This window comes from Psammomys obesus, unplaced genomic scaffold (genome assembly GCF_907164565.1).
Source record: "Psammomys obesus unplaced genomic scaffold, mPsaObe1.curated_primary_1811, whole genome shotgun sequence".
In the NCBI taxonomy this organism is placed as follows: domain Eukaryota; kingdom Metazoa; phylum Chordata; class Mammalia; order Rodentia; family Muridae; genus Psammomys; species Psammomys obesus.
This window is the reverse complement of record NW_026585797.1, coordinates 6,959,835-6,977,133: the sequence shown is the minus strand read 5'-3', so window position 1 is coordinate 6,977,133 and position 17,299 is coordinate 6,959,835. Positions and strand designations below refer to the sequence as shown.

General features: G+C 40.9%; 2 protein-coding genes across 2 annotated transcripts in view; both read right to left on the bottom strand.

Annotated features, from left to right (window-relative positions):
* Positions 1 to 2,989, bottom strand: part of Mdn1 (midasin AAA ATPase 1) — a 128,241-nt gene extending 125,252 nt beyond the window's left edge. Inside the window, exon 1 of the mRNA XM_055599247.1 lies at positions 2,791 to 2,989. Coding sequence (XP_055455222.1) covers positions 2,791 to 2,892 — 102 coding nt within the window. The 5' untranslated portion in view covers positions 2,893 to 2,989. The remainder of the gene's footprint in view (positions 1 to 2,790) is intronic.
* Positions 2,990 to 6,512: 3,523 nt separating this feature from the next.
* Positions 6,513 to 17,299, bottom strand: part of Casp8ap2 (caspase 8 associated protein 2) — a 38,722-nt gene continuing 27,935 nt past the window's right edge. The window contains exons 9-12 of the mRNA XM_055599483.1: positions 12,999 to 16,116; positions 11,102 to 11,201; positions 10,085 to 10,170; positions 6,513 to 6,888 (exon numbers count right to left, since the gene is read on the bottom strand). Of these exons, the coding sequence (XP_055455458.1) occupies positions 10,114 to 10,170; positions 11,102 to 11,201; positions 12,999 to 16,116 (3,275 nt within the window). The 3' untranslated portion in view covers positions 6,513 to 6,888; positions 10,085 to 10,113. The remainder of the gene's footprint in view (positions 6,889 to 10,084; positions 10,171 to 11,101; positions 11,202 to 12,998; positions 16,117 to 17,299) is intronic.

Genomic DNA, 17,299 nt, shown 5'->3' with positions numbered 1-17,299 from the left:
CCAGTGCCACACAGAGAAACCCTGTCTTGAAAAGCACAACAAAAAACACAAACATACAAACAAAAGAAAGAAGAAGTGGCTTGCAGAGGAGAACAAATGCAATTAACTAGGAGAAAATGGAAAGGGATGGAGAGCTGGCTCAGCAGTTGAGAGCACTTGTTCTTGGAGACGACTCAGGTTCAATTCCTAGCACCACATGGTGCCTCACAACCACCTGTTACTCCAGTCCCCGGGGATCCAACACCCTTTTTTTGACTTTTGCAGACATCAGGCATGCATATGGTACACACTAATACACACAAAGACGCACACGCACAGAGCATGGAGATCTGGCTCAGCAGTGCAAGTACTACAGCTCACAGCCATCTACCTGTCATGAGGGCTCTAGGGAACCAGACACCCTCTTCTGGCCTCCATGTGCACCTGAAATTACCAGGCAGGCAGATAGACACCACCTTTCAAAGCTAATAAAAATAATTATGCCCCCATACCTATGCTTGGTGTTGAACACTCTCCTCTCCACAAACGTAAACGTAGGCAGTGATCAAAGTAGCTTTCACTGCTGCAGTGAAAAAAAGTGGACACAGACTTTGAAACTTAGCCCACCATTGTGGCACACACCTAGAATCACAGTGCTTAGAGGAGAATTGAGGAATCAGGTTCATTCTTAGATATATGGCAAGTTGAAGGCCAACCTGGGCTATAGGAAACCTTGCCTCAAAAAGTAAATAATTAAATTAAAAAAAAAAAAAAGTAATACCAAGGCCAGGCAGGGAACACGCCTTTAATCCCAGCACTCAGGAGGCAGAGGCAGGTGGATCTGTGAGTTCCAGACCAATATCATCTATACACCAAATTCTAGGCCAGCATGAGATGCTGTCTCAAACCCAGTGATGTAGTGTAAGGCCCTAGATTCAATACCCAGGATGATCTCACCCGGCAAACCACAAATACTTGACACCTAGTTCTTGGAATCAGGATACAGTCACCAGATAATGGGATTTAAAAAGAGAAAACACTCCTAAAATATTCTTTCTTCAAAGTTCAAATTCCAGTGTGAATCAGTATTTTCACATCTTTATTTATCTCTAATTAAATGTTTTTGTTTCGAAAAGCAGGGGTACATATGAATGCAGTAGTATGCACCGATACTCCCAGCACTGGGGCCACCAAATTCAAAACAAAAAATTACAGTATAAATGTAACCATCCCTGAATGAAAATATTTAAGCTACTATCCAACACAAAAATAAACAAATCTTACAGACTCCTGAGACCAGCTAGAATCCAACAAAGTAAGTCAGTGAGAAGAAAGAAACAATAATAAACAAACATAAAGACACTGTCTCAAAAGAAAAACAAACAAAATGCCATTTGGGTGGTTAAGACGTGTGGGTGGCCAGAATTAATCACTTTCTGCTGCCAAGGCCAGTTGAAGATCTGGTTCTCAGGGGTCACTTGTGTTTGGGCAGAGCCTCTGGCTACAAGTCTCTCATTTGCCAGTTGCTCTGCGGAGAAGTCAAAGGCCCTGCTTGGGCTGATTCACTTAGAGCTATGGAGGAATTTTCCTCTTTGCAGACTGGTCACTGGCAAGAGCCTACTCGGTGGCATTTCCGTGGCATTCCTGAAGAACAGGTGGCTTTCCACAGTCACAGGACATTCAGAGATGGCCCCCAGTTCCCTGGGACTTAGCTGACCGTGGAGGACAAGGAGAGAAATATTCTGCCTTGTAATTTCTCTGGCCACATCAGTGCAGACCTCCAAATAGTTATTCACCCAGAGGGTCAGTTGCCCCAGTTATTTTTAATTACTCTGTAATGCTCAGGTGAAGCATGAGCAAAAATTAAGCATCTTAAAAATAAACCCGATTAAACACACCTAAGTCTATTACAGCCTAGAGTCTGGGTCCATCCTGTAGTTTTTAGCAAGATCTAGCGCAGTGGTCCTCAACCTTCCTAATACTGTGACCCTTTAATATAGTTCCTCATGTTATGGTGACCGCAGCCATAAAATTATTTTTGTTGCTACTTCGTAACTGTAATTTTGCTGTTATGAATCATAACGTAAATCTGTTTCCCGATGGTCGTAGGCGACCCATATGAGGTTGCTACACAGAGACTGAGAATTAATGGATCTGATATACTGCTGTTCGTTACTAAAACATCGGAGTGTATATGTACTTAATGCATTCGTGACCAGATGAGTTTTATAAAATTAAAAGCAAGTTTTTCTAGTCTCAAGCTTACAAAGCTGGGAGGGAAACATAAAAAGAAATTAAAACGCAAGTGAAAAGTTGCTTAGTAAGGAAGCTCAACTCAGGCAGTAGTCAGTAGCGCAAGGCTTGAAAACGCATTTGGCAAAAAATTCTTTCGCCTCTCAATTCCTAAAGTTAGCTGTCTTGTTTTGACCTTCAGTTGTTTGTTACGAGCCGTCTCCGAAGTAGATGGAAACTCCGTTGTTTTAGAGACCAATCTGTCTCCTCTGCTGCTCTGAAACTTACGCCCAGAAGAAATGGGCCAAATAAGAACCGACACAGTCAAAAAGAAAAACACGCTTGCAAGCAAACGAGGGGCGGGGAAAGGTAAGGAGTGCCTCAGGAAATGCACGTGTCTGTGGGGCACAGGCGCACCGCGCAGAAGGACCAACTGCTTTTCTTTCGGAAAGGCATGCTCTCCACCACAGCCTGAGCGCCGGGCAGGGGACGAGGGAGTGGAAGCTGTCCCCGAAAAACAAAGCCCCTTTCCGGGGACTCCTCGTCGGCCCGGGCCCGCCTCCCTTCGCCCAAGCTCACCGGCTTGGTCAGGAACCTGCTCAGCTCGCCGCGGCTCTTCTCGTTCTTGGCGGCGATTAGCCTCAGCGGACCGGCCACCAACTCTAAGGAGAGATGCTCCATGGCCTCCGGGCGGACCTACGGGGCCGCGGGGTCGCAGCCGAACACGCTCCGAGGCGAGGAGGACCCCTAGAGCAGGCAAGCCGACGCACACGTGGTGAGGGACTCCACGCTGCGTCATCAGCCGGCGACCTCAATACGCTGGCGCTCTACCGCCGCGCTCCGTTGCCACGCCCACCTCGGCGGAAAGCGCGTCACGGCCTTGCCGCGGATCGTAGGAAGGCGGGCGGAAATAGCTTTGGAGGCTGGCAGGCTCGCTGACGGAGGGTCTCCTTCCGTGTGTGACCCGGCGGAAACGGGTCTCCCCCGCCCCCAGAGGTGGAGCTGCAGGGGCGGGAGGCCTAAGCGCACCGCGACTTAGTCTGTATCAACACGATCCTGTGTGAACGCTAAGCGGATTCGCTGTCCAACATGGTGGCCCACCGGAAAATGACTGATTGTCTAAATAACTGCTCAATTAAAAGACAAGGGGCCAGCAAGAAGCCTTAGTGTGTGTTACGCTCTTGTGACGAAAGCCTACCGAATCCCCTTCAAAGAACCAATCCCAGAGTTGAATTGTGACTTCTACGTGTGCGCCATGGCACATGTGGGCCTTCACACACACACACACACACCACACCCCATAATAATAATTGTCTAGGCACACCAACATTGAGACATGTCCAGGTCTTACTGCCTTACAAAAGAACAGCATTTTGACTTCCCTAGCGTGGGATTCAATACTTGCTTCAATTCAAACTTGCTGCTTCAATCTAATACTTGCTGCTTAGAATAATAAGATGATAAATGTATATTCTGCTTGAATTATTGATAAATGTATGTTCTGCTTGAGTTAAACCACAAGACCCTGCAATGTTCCTTTCTCACGAGAATGGTAGGAAACTGGAAAGTCCCCAAATTTCTATCCCAGCCAATTAGCTTAAAGGTCAGCTGAAATGCTTTGTCTAGCACAACATATCTGGAAAAGAACTGGATCTTCTTATTTGATTATGCCCCCAACTCCACCCCTTTAAAAAGCTCACTCAGAAAAACTCAAGTTTCGTAGTTTGGCTCCCGAGTCCACGGTGTCCCTGATGATCAGTCTTGGGGTGTGTTACTAAACCATACGTATCTGACTTAGATTGGAGTCGATGAGTGGTGTGTGTGGCTATTCTTGGACTAAATAATGGTGATTCAGGGAAAAAAAATGTAGAGTGCACATAATTAGAATCATTAATATGGTCATGAACAAGCTCAACCAATGATGATGTCAAACAAAATGTCATCTTGAGTGGGTACTTACAGTAAAGAAGCCCAGTACCAAGATAGGGAAGCTTACAACCATCTGTAATTCCATCTCCAGAAAATCCAACGACTCTTCTGGCATACAGCAGACACAGAAGCTTTTTGAGACAGTGTTTCTCTTTGTGTAGCCCTGGCTGTCCTGGAACCCCCGCTGTTGACTAGGCTGGCCTCTAAATTCAAATCTGCCTGCCTGAGTGCTGGGGTTGAAGACATAGCCTTAATGCCTAGCTCTGTGTTTTGTTTTGTGTGTATTTGTTCTGGTTTTTTAAGGCAGAGAGAACCATCTAGACAGCTCAGCAGGAAAAAGATGCATTTCCCCAAGTCTGGCAACCTGATTTCAACCTCTGAAATTGAAACCCACACAAAGAACTTATTCTAGTACTTTAAAACTTTTAAATGTTTTCTTACTATCTTTAGTACTCATAAAATTCAGCCTATGTCCCCACAAGGTACTAAATGATAGAATACATACTTTGTCTATTATTTCAGTATCTACTTCTGTCCTCCATATTAGTTAAATATGCTTTTTTTTTTTTCTTTTGGCTTCCCTTTGGGAGTTTCTTGACCTGATTTTTCAGCTTACTCATTCTTTACCTATTTTTACCTTTTAAAAAGGTTTCTTTTGGAGCCTAGGAAATGGATCAGAGGTTAAGAGCACATGCTGCTCTTTCAGAGGATCCAAGTTCATTCCCAGCACTGAGGTAATCACTCCAAGTGCTCTTAACTACGGAGCCGTATCTGTAGGCCCTCAAATGCTAGGATTGAAAGTTTCCATTCCCACAATGTATGTGTGGACTCACCTGAGTTTAGGTGCACCACATGCATGCAGGAGCCCACAGAGGCCAGGAAAGGGCCTGGATCTGCTGGCACAGCAATTATAGGCAGTCATTAAGTAGCCATATGTTTTGATTTCTTTGTTTTTAGTTTCTTGAGACAGGGTTTCTTTGTAAAGCCTTGCTGCCCTGGAACTAGCTCTGTAGACTGGCTTTGAACTCAGGGATCTGCCCACCTCTGCTTCCTGGATGTTGAACCACTGTCAGGTTCCTGAGCAGCCACAGAAGTGCTAGAACCCGTAAGTGTGTTCTCTGCAGGAGTGGTCTTCTGGCTAGCTTTATGTCAACCTGAAACATGCTAAAGTAACTAAGAGGAAGAAACCTCAACTGAGAATTGCCTCTATTATGATCAGGTCATTGTTAAGTCTGTAGGGCATTTTAAAAACCAGTGATTGATGTTTTGGAGGCCCAGCCCAAAGCAGGCTAAGCAAAACACAAGGAACAAGCAAGTAAACAGCCTTTATGACCTCTGCATCAGCTCCTGCCTCCAGTTTGAGTCCCTGTCCTAACTGCTTTTGATGATGAGCTGTTATATAGAAATGAATGAAATAACCCTTTCCTTCCCAATTTACTCTGGTCAGTGTTTGATCAATGAAATCGTAACTCTAAGACAAGCAATGCATGCTTTTAACCCTCAAGTCATCTTTCCAGACCCATTTTAAAGAATATTTTAAATGTAGGATTATTATTCTTACCTTAAAGTCTCGTCTTTTAATGTTTATTAACTTCATTTAAAGTCCAAAGGTCTTCTTTAGCCTGGTTTCTTCTGAACCAGTAACATCTCTTCGTCATCATTTTACTTTATGAATTCATTTACCTGGTGGTTGCTAGTTTATGTAGGTTGCTCAGAGAAGTGGCCAAGGTCTCACCCTACAAAACCAGTTCACTCTTCAAGTTTCTTATCCACCAAGCAATCTTTTTAAGCTTGGACTTCCCCTTTGGACACCCTGGGAGAAAGACCCATGAGAAAGGCACTACTCTGAAGTCTAGGGACTAGACTGGAACCCAGGCTAAATCAATCCTTCCACTAGTGTTCTCTAAATTGTCACCTTTTGTGCTGACTGACTTGTATCTGTGAAGACATCTGTGGCAGAGGCAGGGTTCACTGTATCAATACACGGTGTGCCAATGCAGGCAATGGCAACAAATTTCCTAAAGCCATAGTAATTGAGTCAGCTGTACACTCATCCTGAAATATTTCAAATAGTTCCATCTCCCATGCAATAGTTCCTCTTCAGGAATTATCTAAACACAATAAAAGAAGCAGTCTAATAAAAATAAAACAGGACTTTACATGTTTTTATTATACATGACTGTAAATGAAAGCAAAGTTTATACAAAATATTTTATATAGATTTTTAAAAAGACCCTTGGCAAGCAAAGCCATTTATGTGCAAACATATGTAGATACATATACTAATAGTATTTACATCACAATAATTATATATATATACACACAAACATACTAATTAAATTATTTCACAATTTTCCAAAATGAGAGGCAATTATAAAAAACAAAAATGGATAAAAAGGTGAACTAAACAGTCATTACATTTAAAATGCTACAAAATTATTTTTTTAAATCTAAAGAACTTATTTCATACAATATCAAAACGAAGGTTTCAGTTTTACATCCCTGTTGTTTTTATTCTTTCATTTTGATAACAACCTTTAATGATTAAAAATAAATACTTTGACCAGTACCAGGTAAGTGAATCAGACTGTCCATCTGAATATGCTAAGCACGATGACCGGGAAAGTATAAAAAAAAAAATCAAAACTGAGACAAAACCTCCACCTAGTTCCTCATTTAAAACACAAGGAATCGAAACTTCTATGTAGAAGAATTATCAATGAAACGCCGTGAAATCCAGCAACTCATCTGTAATGGAAGAAAACACTACCATTATAATTGGGTCTTTTTCTCTGTGTAACAGACTCGACTATCCTAGAACTTGCTCTGCAGACCAGGCTGGCCTCAAATTCACAGAGCTCCACCTGCCTCTGCCTCCCCAGTGCGCTGGGAGTAAAGGTGTGCGCCATTGTGCTTGGGGGTGGGGGAGGTCTCTGATGTACCCATTTCATAGATAAAAGTTTATACAGAATCAACTTGCTAATTACTAATATACTGATTTTTGCTCACAAAATTTTAATGAAGCTGAGAGATGGGGATCAGTTAAGATGTAGCTTAAAGTGAAATAACCCACAACCCACAGTATGTGCTATTATGCTGGCCAGGGGAGGAACTAAAAAAAAAAAAAATGTCCTTTTTGAGACAGGGCTCTGGCCTAGGCTGGCCTAGAACTCATCACATAAACCAGGCTGGGTTCAAAATTGTAGTAAACCTCCATCTGCCCTCTGAATGCTGGGGCATTAAGACATGCCTGTCTGGCCCCTCAATTAATCACTCCATAAATTTACACTCTCTTCACAGAGAATAGGAATCATTTAAAAAAAAAAAAAAAAAAAAAACCATTAACCTAAAACAAATAGATTTTCTGTTTGCTTTTTAATTTTAACTCTTTTGAAGATAACTTTCATGTGGCACAAGTTGGCTACGCATCCGAACCCCTGACCTTCCCGCTCTGTTTCCCTGAGTGCTGGCACTGCATGTGCACACCACCAGTTGTGGTTTTCCTCCTTCTTTTTTAATTTAACACTTTCTTTGGAGAGGGTCTTCTCATGTGACTCTGGCTGGCCTGGAGTTCAGTCAGACCCTGAATGCTGGCATTAAAAGAGGTGCATGGCATGGCCAGCCAAGGTCAATGTCTTACAGACAGCAAGGCCACTGCATGCCTTACACTACTGCTTAAAAGTTCCTTAGAATAAGTTAGGCCTTCAAATTTTCTATTATAGAAATGTAATTTCATAATCAAGTATTAAGAATCTTTTGACTACTAGGAAATCCATTGCTTTACAAGGACATAAATATTAAAATGTCAGGCACAGTAGGGACTAAAAATTAGTGATTAATAACTTAAAAATAGTCGGCTGGGGGTGGAGAATGATAACTCAAAAATGTGTAGAGCCCTTCATGTACTACTTACACTCAAATAAGACTTCTTTTTTAAAATCTTTGCACTTACTTATTGTGCAAGAGTAGGAGTGGGGTATGTGTGTCACAGCACACACGCCAGGCTCAGAAGACAAACTGTAGGAATTGGTTTTCTCCTTCTACCAAAAGGTTCTGGGGATCAAACTCAGGTCATCAGGCTTGGCAGCAAGTGCCTTTACCTGCTGAGCTATTTTAACAGAACCCAATAGGATTTCCAAATGTAATTCGAATCAAACATAATTCAAAACTGGAATTTGTTTGAGATGGTTTTATTTTATTGTTTTTTGAGGCAGAGTCTTACACTTTAGCCCAAGCTGGCCTTGAACTTACTATGCAGCTCAGGGTGGCCTCAAACTTGAGTCAATCCTCTGCCTCAGCTTCCCAAGTGCTGTAATCACAGGAATGTACCACCATGCCTAGCTTTAAAATTTGATGTATGTATTCAATTAATTTTGATAACAAACAAACTGAAAAATAGAACAATACATTAAATACTATAGTATTTCTTCTTCCATAACAACCCAAAATACAGGAACTGGAGAGATGGCTCACTACCTCAGAACATTTACTGCTCTTGTAAAGGACTCAAGTTCGGTTCCTAGCATCCACACTGGGTAGCATACAACCACCTGTAACTCCAACTTCAAGGGATTATGACAGGTCTGGCCTCCAAGGACACTGATACTCATGTACAAACCCAAACAGAGACACACACGCACACACATAATTAAAAATAAAATGAATGTAAAGAACAACAACAAAACCAAAATACAAAACACTTAATTGGCTGAAGTGTTACAGAAAAAAAAAATTGCTGGTAGTTTAAATATCACTGCTTTAATCAACCCACACAACATGGCTGAAACTGAGGAAACATGATCCAGTGGTTTATCAAAGTCAATCTTGTTATACATTGAAATGACAACAGTTATGTCTATGAACACATTTTCCAGATTTAAAAAAAAAAAAAGTATGTGAGGCTTAAGGGCTGGAGAGATGGCTCAGTGGTTAAGAGTATTTGCCAGGTCAGGAGTGGTGGTGCACACTTTTAATCCCAGCTCTTCAGAGGAATATCAGAAGAATTACTAAGAGATACAGGCCAGCCTGGTCTATATAGTGAGTTACAGGACAGCCAGATCTACAAAGAGAGATCCTGTCTCAAAAGGAAAATTTTTTTTTGCTCTTTTAGAAGACATAGATTGGATTTCTACAACACAAGGTAACTCAAAACTCCAGTTCCAAGGGATCTAACACCCTCTTCTGGCCTCTTCAGGCACCAGGCACACATGTGATACACACATACACATGAGACAGAACATATATATATTTAAAAAGAAAAACAACATGAAAGAAAAGGGAAGGGAAAAGGAAGAAAAAGAGAAGGGAAAGGGAAAGGGAAAGGGAAAAAGGGAAAGGGAAAGGAAAAGGGAAAGGAAAAGGAAAAGGAAAGGAAAGGAAATTTGAGGCCAGGCATGGTAGCACATGTCTTTGATCCCCAGCTCAGGAGGCAGAGGAAGGCAGATCTCTGTATTTGAGGCAGGCTGATCTACACAGCTAGACCCAGAGACCCAGAAAGGAGGGAAGGAGGGAGAGAGGGAAGAAAGGAGGGATGGAGAGAGGGGGAGAGGGGGGAGAGAGAGAGAGAGAGAGAGGCAGACAGAGAAGAGACAGAGACAAGTTATGAAACATTGCTATGTTTTTTGATTATTCATCTATAGAATAATGCTTTGGAAATGAGTGTAGCTTAGCGGTAGAATAGTCAGCTAGTAAGCACAAGACACTGAGTTTGATCCTCAGCACTGCTGATAATTAACTAAAATGAATGAATGGTTTTCAGCAATTAATGATCATCCGCAACCATTAGGCTGAGGAGCCAGTCCTCCTCATCTGGCCTTCACCTGCGCTCACTACAACAGCCCTGAAGATAAGGAGACATTAGCTGCTGTGAGCATCTTCTATACTGCTCCTCTGCTCTCCAATGACTAAGGCTGTGAAACGCACAAGGACAGGGCCTAGCACTTACAGAATTAGCCTCCTGTGATGGACCTGCTACTACCTGCATGTTGACTTCTCAAAGAGCTTCTTCAGCTGCTGGAACCTCTCTGAAACCTAAAAAAGTAAAAATGATTACAAATATATTCATTTTTAAAGCTTTGATGAATACTTTCATATAACATATGCAAACAGTAGAATTATCCTAAGTAATAAAGAGATAAAATGTTTAGAAAAATAAACCATTTTCAAGGCTGAGAATATATCTCACTTAACAAAGTGGTGCCTAGCATGTTCAAGGCTGGAGTTCAATTCTCAGCCTCAAAGACTAAGCATGGTGGTATATCCCTGCAATCCCAGGAAACCGGAGGCTTCTTGGCACCACAGTAAAGTCAAGATAAGCCTAAGCTACACAAGTCTCCAGTCAGGTCAGTCTGTTAGCCTCTCCTTCTCTTCTTCCTTCTCCCTCCCTTCCTCTCTATCTTTGTCTGTCTCTCTGTCTCACACAAACTCACACACATACACAAACACATTCCTTTGCTTTAATACTCAATACTAAATCTTATTTAATAAGGAAACATAACTATCAAGTTCTTTGAAATGAAATAAATATATAGAGGATCAGGATCATTTTTGTCATTTTTTTCACAATCACCAAACTTAACAGTAAATACCACAGAAAGCAATATTTTAAAGCAAGTTAGCCACTAAATACCTTCGTGTTTTGATAGGTAAAAATGAAGTCTGGGCACACAGCTGATGCTTCTAAACTTTCTGAACAGTTTTATAACTAGCATATACTTGGAGTTTCTGTGAACTTCCAAGGAAAAGTAGATTTTGCCAGGTGTGGGTGTGTCACATCTTTAATCCCAGCACTTGGGTGTAGTGATCAAAATCACGATCAGTGATAAGAGCCCTTGCCCAGCAATGCATGTGACTCTAGGTTTAATACTCAGCATCAAATTAAAAAGTAAATAAATTAATAAATATAAGTAAGTCAGACAGCAACATCTTTGATCTAATAAAAATGTAAAAACTGGGTGGTTACCTGATTTGGATTTTTATTCAGCTTGACAGCTAAATATGTAAATGTTTTCAGGGATGGCATTCTTCTCTGACACTCTAGTAAAATTTCCCGGTCATCATTTCTGAGGAGGAAAGGTTGTTACTTAGCTTTATAAAATGCTGGTATAGAAAGGTAATAAACTGCACTGTCCTCATATCTTTCAACAAGTATACCACTTTCTGTAAAATGTACATTAAAAGCATATATATACATATGTATCAAAACTAATAATGCTTTCAGTGAGCCATAACTTTACATTATTTTACACTTTGAGCTCATATTATTTCCCAAATTTTCTGTAGTAAAGATACTAAATAATTTTTAATTTCTCCCTCCTTGTTCTTCAGGCCTGGTCAAGAAACAAACTAGGTCTTGGTGATTGTAACAGAGAACTTGTGCTTCAGTTGTACTTCTACCCAACTTATTTTTCTACAGAGAAAATAAATTTTAAGGGGCTGGAGAGATGGCTCAGAGGTTAAGAGCACTGGCTGCTCTTCCAAAGGTCATGAGTTCAATTCCCCAGCAACCACATGTTGGCTCACAACCATCTAAAATGAAATCTGGTGCCCTCTTCTGGCGTGCAGATGTACATGCAAGCACACATTGTATACATAATAAATCTTTAAAAAAAATAAATTTTAAAAAGTTTAAATTATATATTAAAATTACAAAATACTTACTTAGCTGAGGTGTTACCAAAAAAAAAAATTTTTTTTTTTTTTGAGACAGAGTTTTCTGTACATAGCCCTAGCTGTCCTGGAATTCTCTATGTAGACCAGACTGTACACCTAAGTGCTGGGATTAAAGGAGGGCAACATCCACACCTGGCAAATTCTACTTTTCTTTAAAAGTTCACGTAAAACTCAAAGTACATTCTATTTATGAAACAGTTTAGAAAAATTAATCATATACACATCTACTTTCTGTTTCACAACTTTAACTGTGTCGCTCCTTTCTAAACTGTTTATAAGAATTTCTTTCCAAATTAAAAAAGAAATTTTTCCCTGGGCTTTTCGAGACAGGGCTTCTCTGTGTAGCCTTGGCTGCCTTGGACACCTTTGTAAACCAGGCTGAACTAGAACTCACAGGGATCTGCCTCCCTCTGCCTCCCTGAGTGCTGGGATTAAAGGTGTGTACTTCCACCACCGCTCGCGCCCCCCCACCACTAAGACTTTTTTTCTTTTTAATAGAAAAAGTGAAATTAAAAATAATGAAACCCAGCATGGAGCTTTATAATCACATACTCGGGAAGCTGAGGCAGCAGATCCTGAGTCTGAAGCCAGCAAATACTAGTGAGAACTACTGCAAGGGCAAACCAGGCAGCACACGCCCAGGCAGCAGAGGCGCGCAGATCTATGGTTCCTGACCAGTCAGAGCTAGAGTGAGATCCCACCTCAAAACCAAAGCAAATAAAACCCACAGTAAATAGCTCTATCAAGAGGAGTTATTCCCACCACCCCACAAAAGCTATTATTCTAGGCTGTCTTACACCATAGCTAAATTCTACTACAAAATACACTATCAACTAACTCTGGCTGATTTTTCTTTTTTTAATTATGTGTGTATGTGTCTGTGAGAAAGAATGTGTGTATTGCATCCAAGTTCAGATGTTCTTGGAAGTCAGAGACATTGGTTCATTTGGAACTGGAGTTGTGAGCCACCTGATGTGGGTGCTGGGAACCAAATTCAAGTCCTATGCAAGAGCAAATGTTGTTGACCACTGAGCCATCTCTCCAGCCCTACTTTGGCCACTTCTAAAGTAATCAATTCATCATGTTCCTTATTAAGGATGCAATAGGATTCTGAAAAAAATGACAGATTTAGACTGCCAACTTCTCAAAATTTGCTAATGATTTAAAACATTTCAGAAGAGTCTTACCTTGTCCATGAGACTATAATTTCTCCCTTCTTTTTGATAACATTTTTTGCAGAAAGGCTTGTTGGAAAAGTAGCAAGCGCTGCTGCTGAATCCTTTACTCCTGGGCTGGCCTCTGAGGACGCGGATGTGTCATTTGCTGTAGGCTCCCTTTTCCGGCTGGCTTGCTTTCTGTGAGTAGTACCATTTCTATTGGAGTTCTGACTAAGTCTCTTGGTCTTTTCACTACTGGTTAAGTCTGTGTCCTTTCTTTGTTTTTTCTGAGAAGAGTGATTCAGACCAGGATTGTTTTTCCTCTTCTTATGAATATTACTTAGAGTTCCAGGCAACTCTAAACAATCTAAGTTTGACAGTGGTTCTGATTTTAAACCTTGTCTCTTTATTTCACAGGAGCCAGGAGATTCTGGAGTCAAATCAATACAAGTGTCTTCAACAAGGACTGTTTTTTCTAAAGGACCATTTACCCCTCCCATCTTTCCTTCTTTGTGGCTATCCTCATCTATACATATTACTTGGCATTCCAAGCCTTCAACAGCTAACACAGGTTCACTTTTACTCTCACTTGAACCATCATGTGTCAAATCAATAAAACTATTCGGCTGTAAAGAGCTACCTATTGTCTGTCCATCTTGATCTGAGTTAGTTCTGGAACATTCCAAATGATCAATATTTAAAACTGTTACTTCCATAAGTTCCCCCAAGCTTTTCGTCTCTGTGGCTGGGTCTTTTGTTAGATCTATGTGTGCATTAGGAAGATGATCATCAACAGAATGTGGGATTTTTTCCACTGAAGGCAATTCTTGAAGGTTCTCAGAAACTTTTGGTTCCCATACTTGATGCAACTTGAAACAATCATCAACCACTTGATCACAATGGCCCACCTTACTTGAGGCATCTTCAAGAAATTCATATATATCTGGGACCTGTGTTTGTACTATACAGTTCTGTTCTTCATGAGTTGGTTTGCTATTATCAACATCTTTTTCAGAATTGTCCAAGTCCTCAAGAGAATTTAAAACTGGACTCTGAAACGGAACAGATTCTTTTTCTGTTGTGACATCAGGTTCTTTTCCAGTTCTAGGCAAAGATGGCACTGCCTCCTCAGCTACCATGCTATGTTTAAGGCCTGGAGAGGTAGATGGTGCTGCACGCCGTATTTTCACAATGAAATGATCATTGGACTTTTCCATTATGACAGCATGCATAGGGAGATTAGGGTGGTACTGAAAGCCTGGAGCAACAGACCGGCTTGTCCATGATGAACAGCTTGACTTACTGCTTGAATTATCAGACTCCAGAGCTAGATGGATGTCCTGTTCAGAAGCATCCTCTTCCTCAAGCAAAGCATCTTCACTAAAATGTGCACTAATAACTTCTTCAGGAGTTGAAGTTGACAGAACTTCAGGCTTTAAGAAACTCAAGTGGCCATCTGACTTCAGAGGTGATGGGACTGTTAGAGAGACTGCAAGGTCTTCTAAGAGTATGGAAGAAATGCAGGGCTTGCTCTTTTCTGAGTTGCATACACTATCCTTACTTAGAGCAATGTTAGAAGACACTTCAAACATACAACTTTCATCCAACACATCGGGGTGAACTGGTAGGGAAAGCCCTGAAGATAGAGATGGACCCTTTTCAGATGATAATAAAGACCAATTATCATCGCTGACCACTTTGGGGCAAAGAGAAGCCCCCTCTGAAACTAGCTCTTCTGTTGTACAAGCTGGTGCAGATTCACACTTGAGACTCTCCAGCAGCTGTTTCTCTGGAGTCTTTAATTCCCACTCTGTTTTTTCAGTACCATTAACACTGGTGTCCAACAGATCAGAACCCTGCAGCAAACTCTTAAATATTTCCCCCATCTGTGCATCACTCACTAAGTTAAAAGTAAGGCTGGATGCCTGCTGCTCAGTGAGGATCTCAAAGCCCCGCTCTGACTTAGTGCTTGCATGCTGTAGCGCATGTGCCTCCTCCCTGGCACTTTCTTCATTTTTTCTTGGCTTGGGGGTGCTTGGGTAGTTCATTTGCAGAAACTGCTCTTTACACTCAGAGTTCTTTGTATTATCAGGGCAAGTGCTAACACTTCTTTTTACATCATGCTTTATTGTGCTAGGACTGGTGTTATTTTGGTCTTGATGTTTTTCTTCAAATTTTACATACCCCGATGAAGATTTAAAATTCACAGTATTTTCTGATTTTAGTACTCTTTCTCCCCGTATTTCTTTGTTGTTGTCCATATTCCTCTTCTGACCATTTGAATGTTGGGTTCTCTCTTTATGTTTTCTTCCAACTTTTTCTTCACTTTTGTCATTTCCAAAGTTTACAGAACCACAAAACTTTAATAAGAGTTTTTTAAGCTTTTCAAACAAATAATCAAGTTGTTCATCTACAAACTTCCACAATTTTTTTTTCATATCTGTTTGTTGCTGTTCAAATAAACGGTCAACTATGCCATTCTTCTTCACTTGTTTAAGGTTAGATTCTATAACTTCACAAAGACTTTTCTGTAAAGTACTTACTGACTTACAGATCTTAGACAAGTCAAGGTATTTAATTAGTGATGTGAAACTCAAAATTGCTGATTCAATAATTCTATGAAATTGTACCAATGAAAACTTTACCTTGAATTTCATATAATTTTTCCTTACATGTTTTCCTAGCATCCGTAACATATGCATCACCTCCCATATGGAGGAGGGTGCAAGAATAAGTGGAAGTATTTTTTCCAAGCTGGAGATGCTCATCATTTTACTTTCCCTTTTGGTGCTTGAGGGTCTAGATTCATTTGGTCTTTTACTCAAAGTGATGCTGTCCTGAGGGGGTTTTACACCTGTGCTCCTGTGGTCCTTCTGTACATGTGCAGTGCTCCTGTCTCCCGGGCTGCTTTTGGCCAGCTGCACTTCAGCAGAAGCTCTAGGTCTCCCACTCTTTTCCAGGTGTCTCTGCACTGCAGATTCTTCATCTTCACTCCTAACTTCTCCTTCTTCTAATTCATCTAAAGACAAGCTCTTACAAGACTCTGCTTCTGAACATCTGTCAAACTTTGGATCTGGTTTTTGGTTTTCCTTATTTAGATCTGACTGAGCCTTGAAGGTAGAATGAGTTGAATTGGATGGAAACTCATCTGTGGAGAAAAATATATTAAGATCATATGACCACTGTCTAAGCCATTTGACATTTGCATCTTAAACACAACAAAGTATTATTTTAATAACCATTTCCCTTTTAAGGCAAAAGGTTAATGCTTAATAATTAACCATTTCCATTGGCCTGTATCTCTTGTCTACAAGAACTCAAAAGGTCCTAGGGTTGTCACTCAGTGGTAGAGCACTTCACTAGTGTGCACGGAAGCCCTGGATTTGATTCTCAGCTTTGGGAAAATAAAAGTCTCAAGTCAGTTAACCGACAAGTGTCACAATCTGACTAACTTCTATTTCATGATATCAACATCACCTCCTTTATGCCATTTAATGATGGTTTCTGAACAATGAAAGCATATATGAAATCTAAGACTATAGCTCAGCATTAGTAGAACACAGGTTTTGAATACTCAAGGTCCTGGGCCTACTATTAAACGACAAAAATAATAAAATTATGTAAAAATGTGTGTATATATGTATGTATGTGTGAAGTAAAGACAATTTAAAATAATTTGTCTTATCACTCCTCTTTATAATAATAAAAAAGTTAAACTGAGCATGGTAGCATACAACTACAATCTTAACACCTAGGAAGGCAGGAGGATCACTGCCAGTTCAAGGCTAACCTAGGCTACACGGAAAAACTTGTCTCAAGAGAAAGAAGGGAAGAAGGGGTTAGAGAGATGGCTTAGGGGATAAAGTACTTCCCACTCAAATGTGAGGACTGGAGTTCCGACCCCCAATACCACATCAAAACTGTGCGTGGTAGCATACCTGCAATCCCAGTGTCTGGAAAATGGAGACAGAGATCTCTGGAAACTCACTTAGCTAGACTAGCCAAATGGTTGAGCTCTTGGTTCAGTGAGATACAGTAAGAGCAGAGAATGACTGAGAAAGACATCCCACAACAATCTCTGGTTCCACACTAGTGCATGTAAACATGTTCATGTATATGCTTGGACACTACTCACATGTACGTATAAAATAAAAACCTTTTCAGCATTACAGAGCTGGAGCGGAGCTCAGAGGGAGTGCATGTCTAGCACAAAAGGCCCTGTGCTCAAGTCCCAGCAGCAGATGTGGGCATAAAAAATAATTGAGTTGTCTAAATTGTATCTGGAAGATGGAGTCATCCATCAAGCTACTTGTAATTGATATCCACCGGCA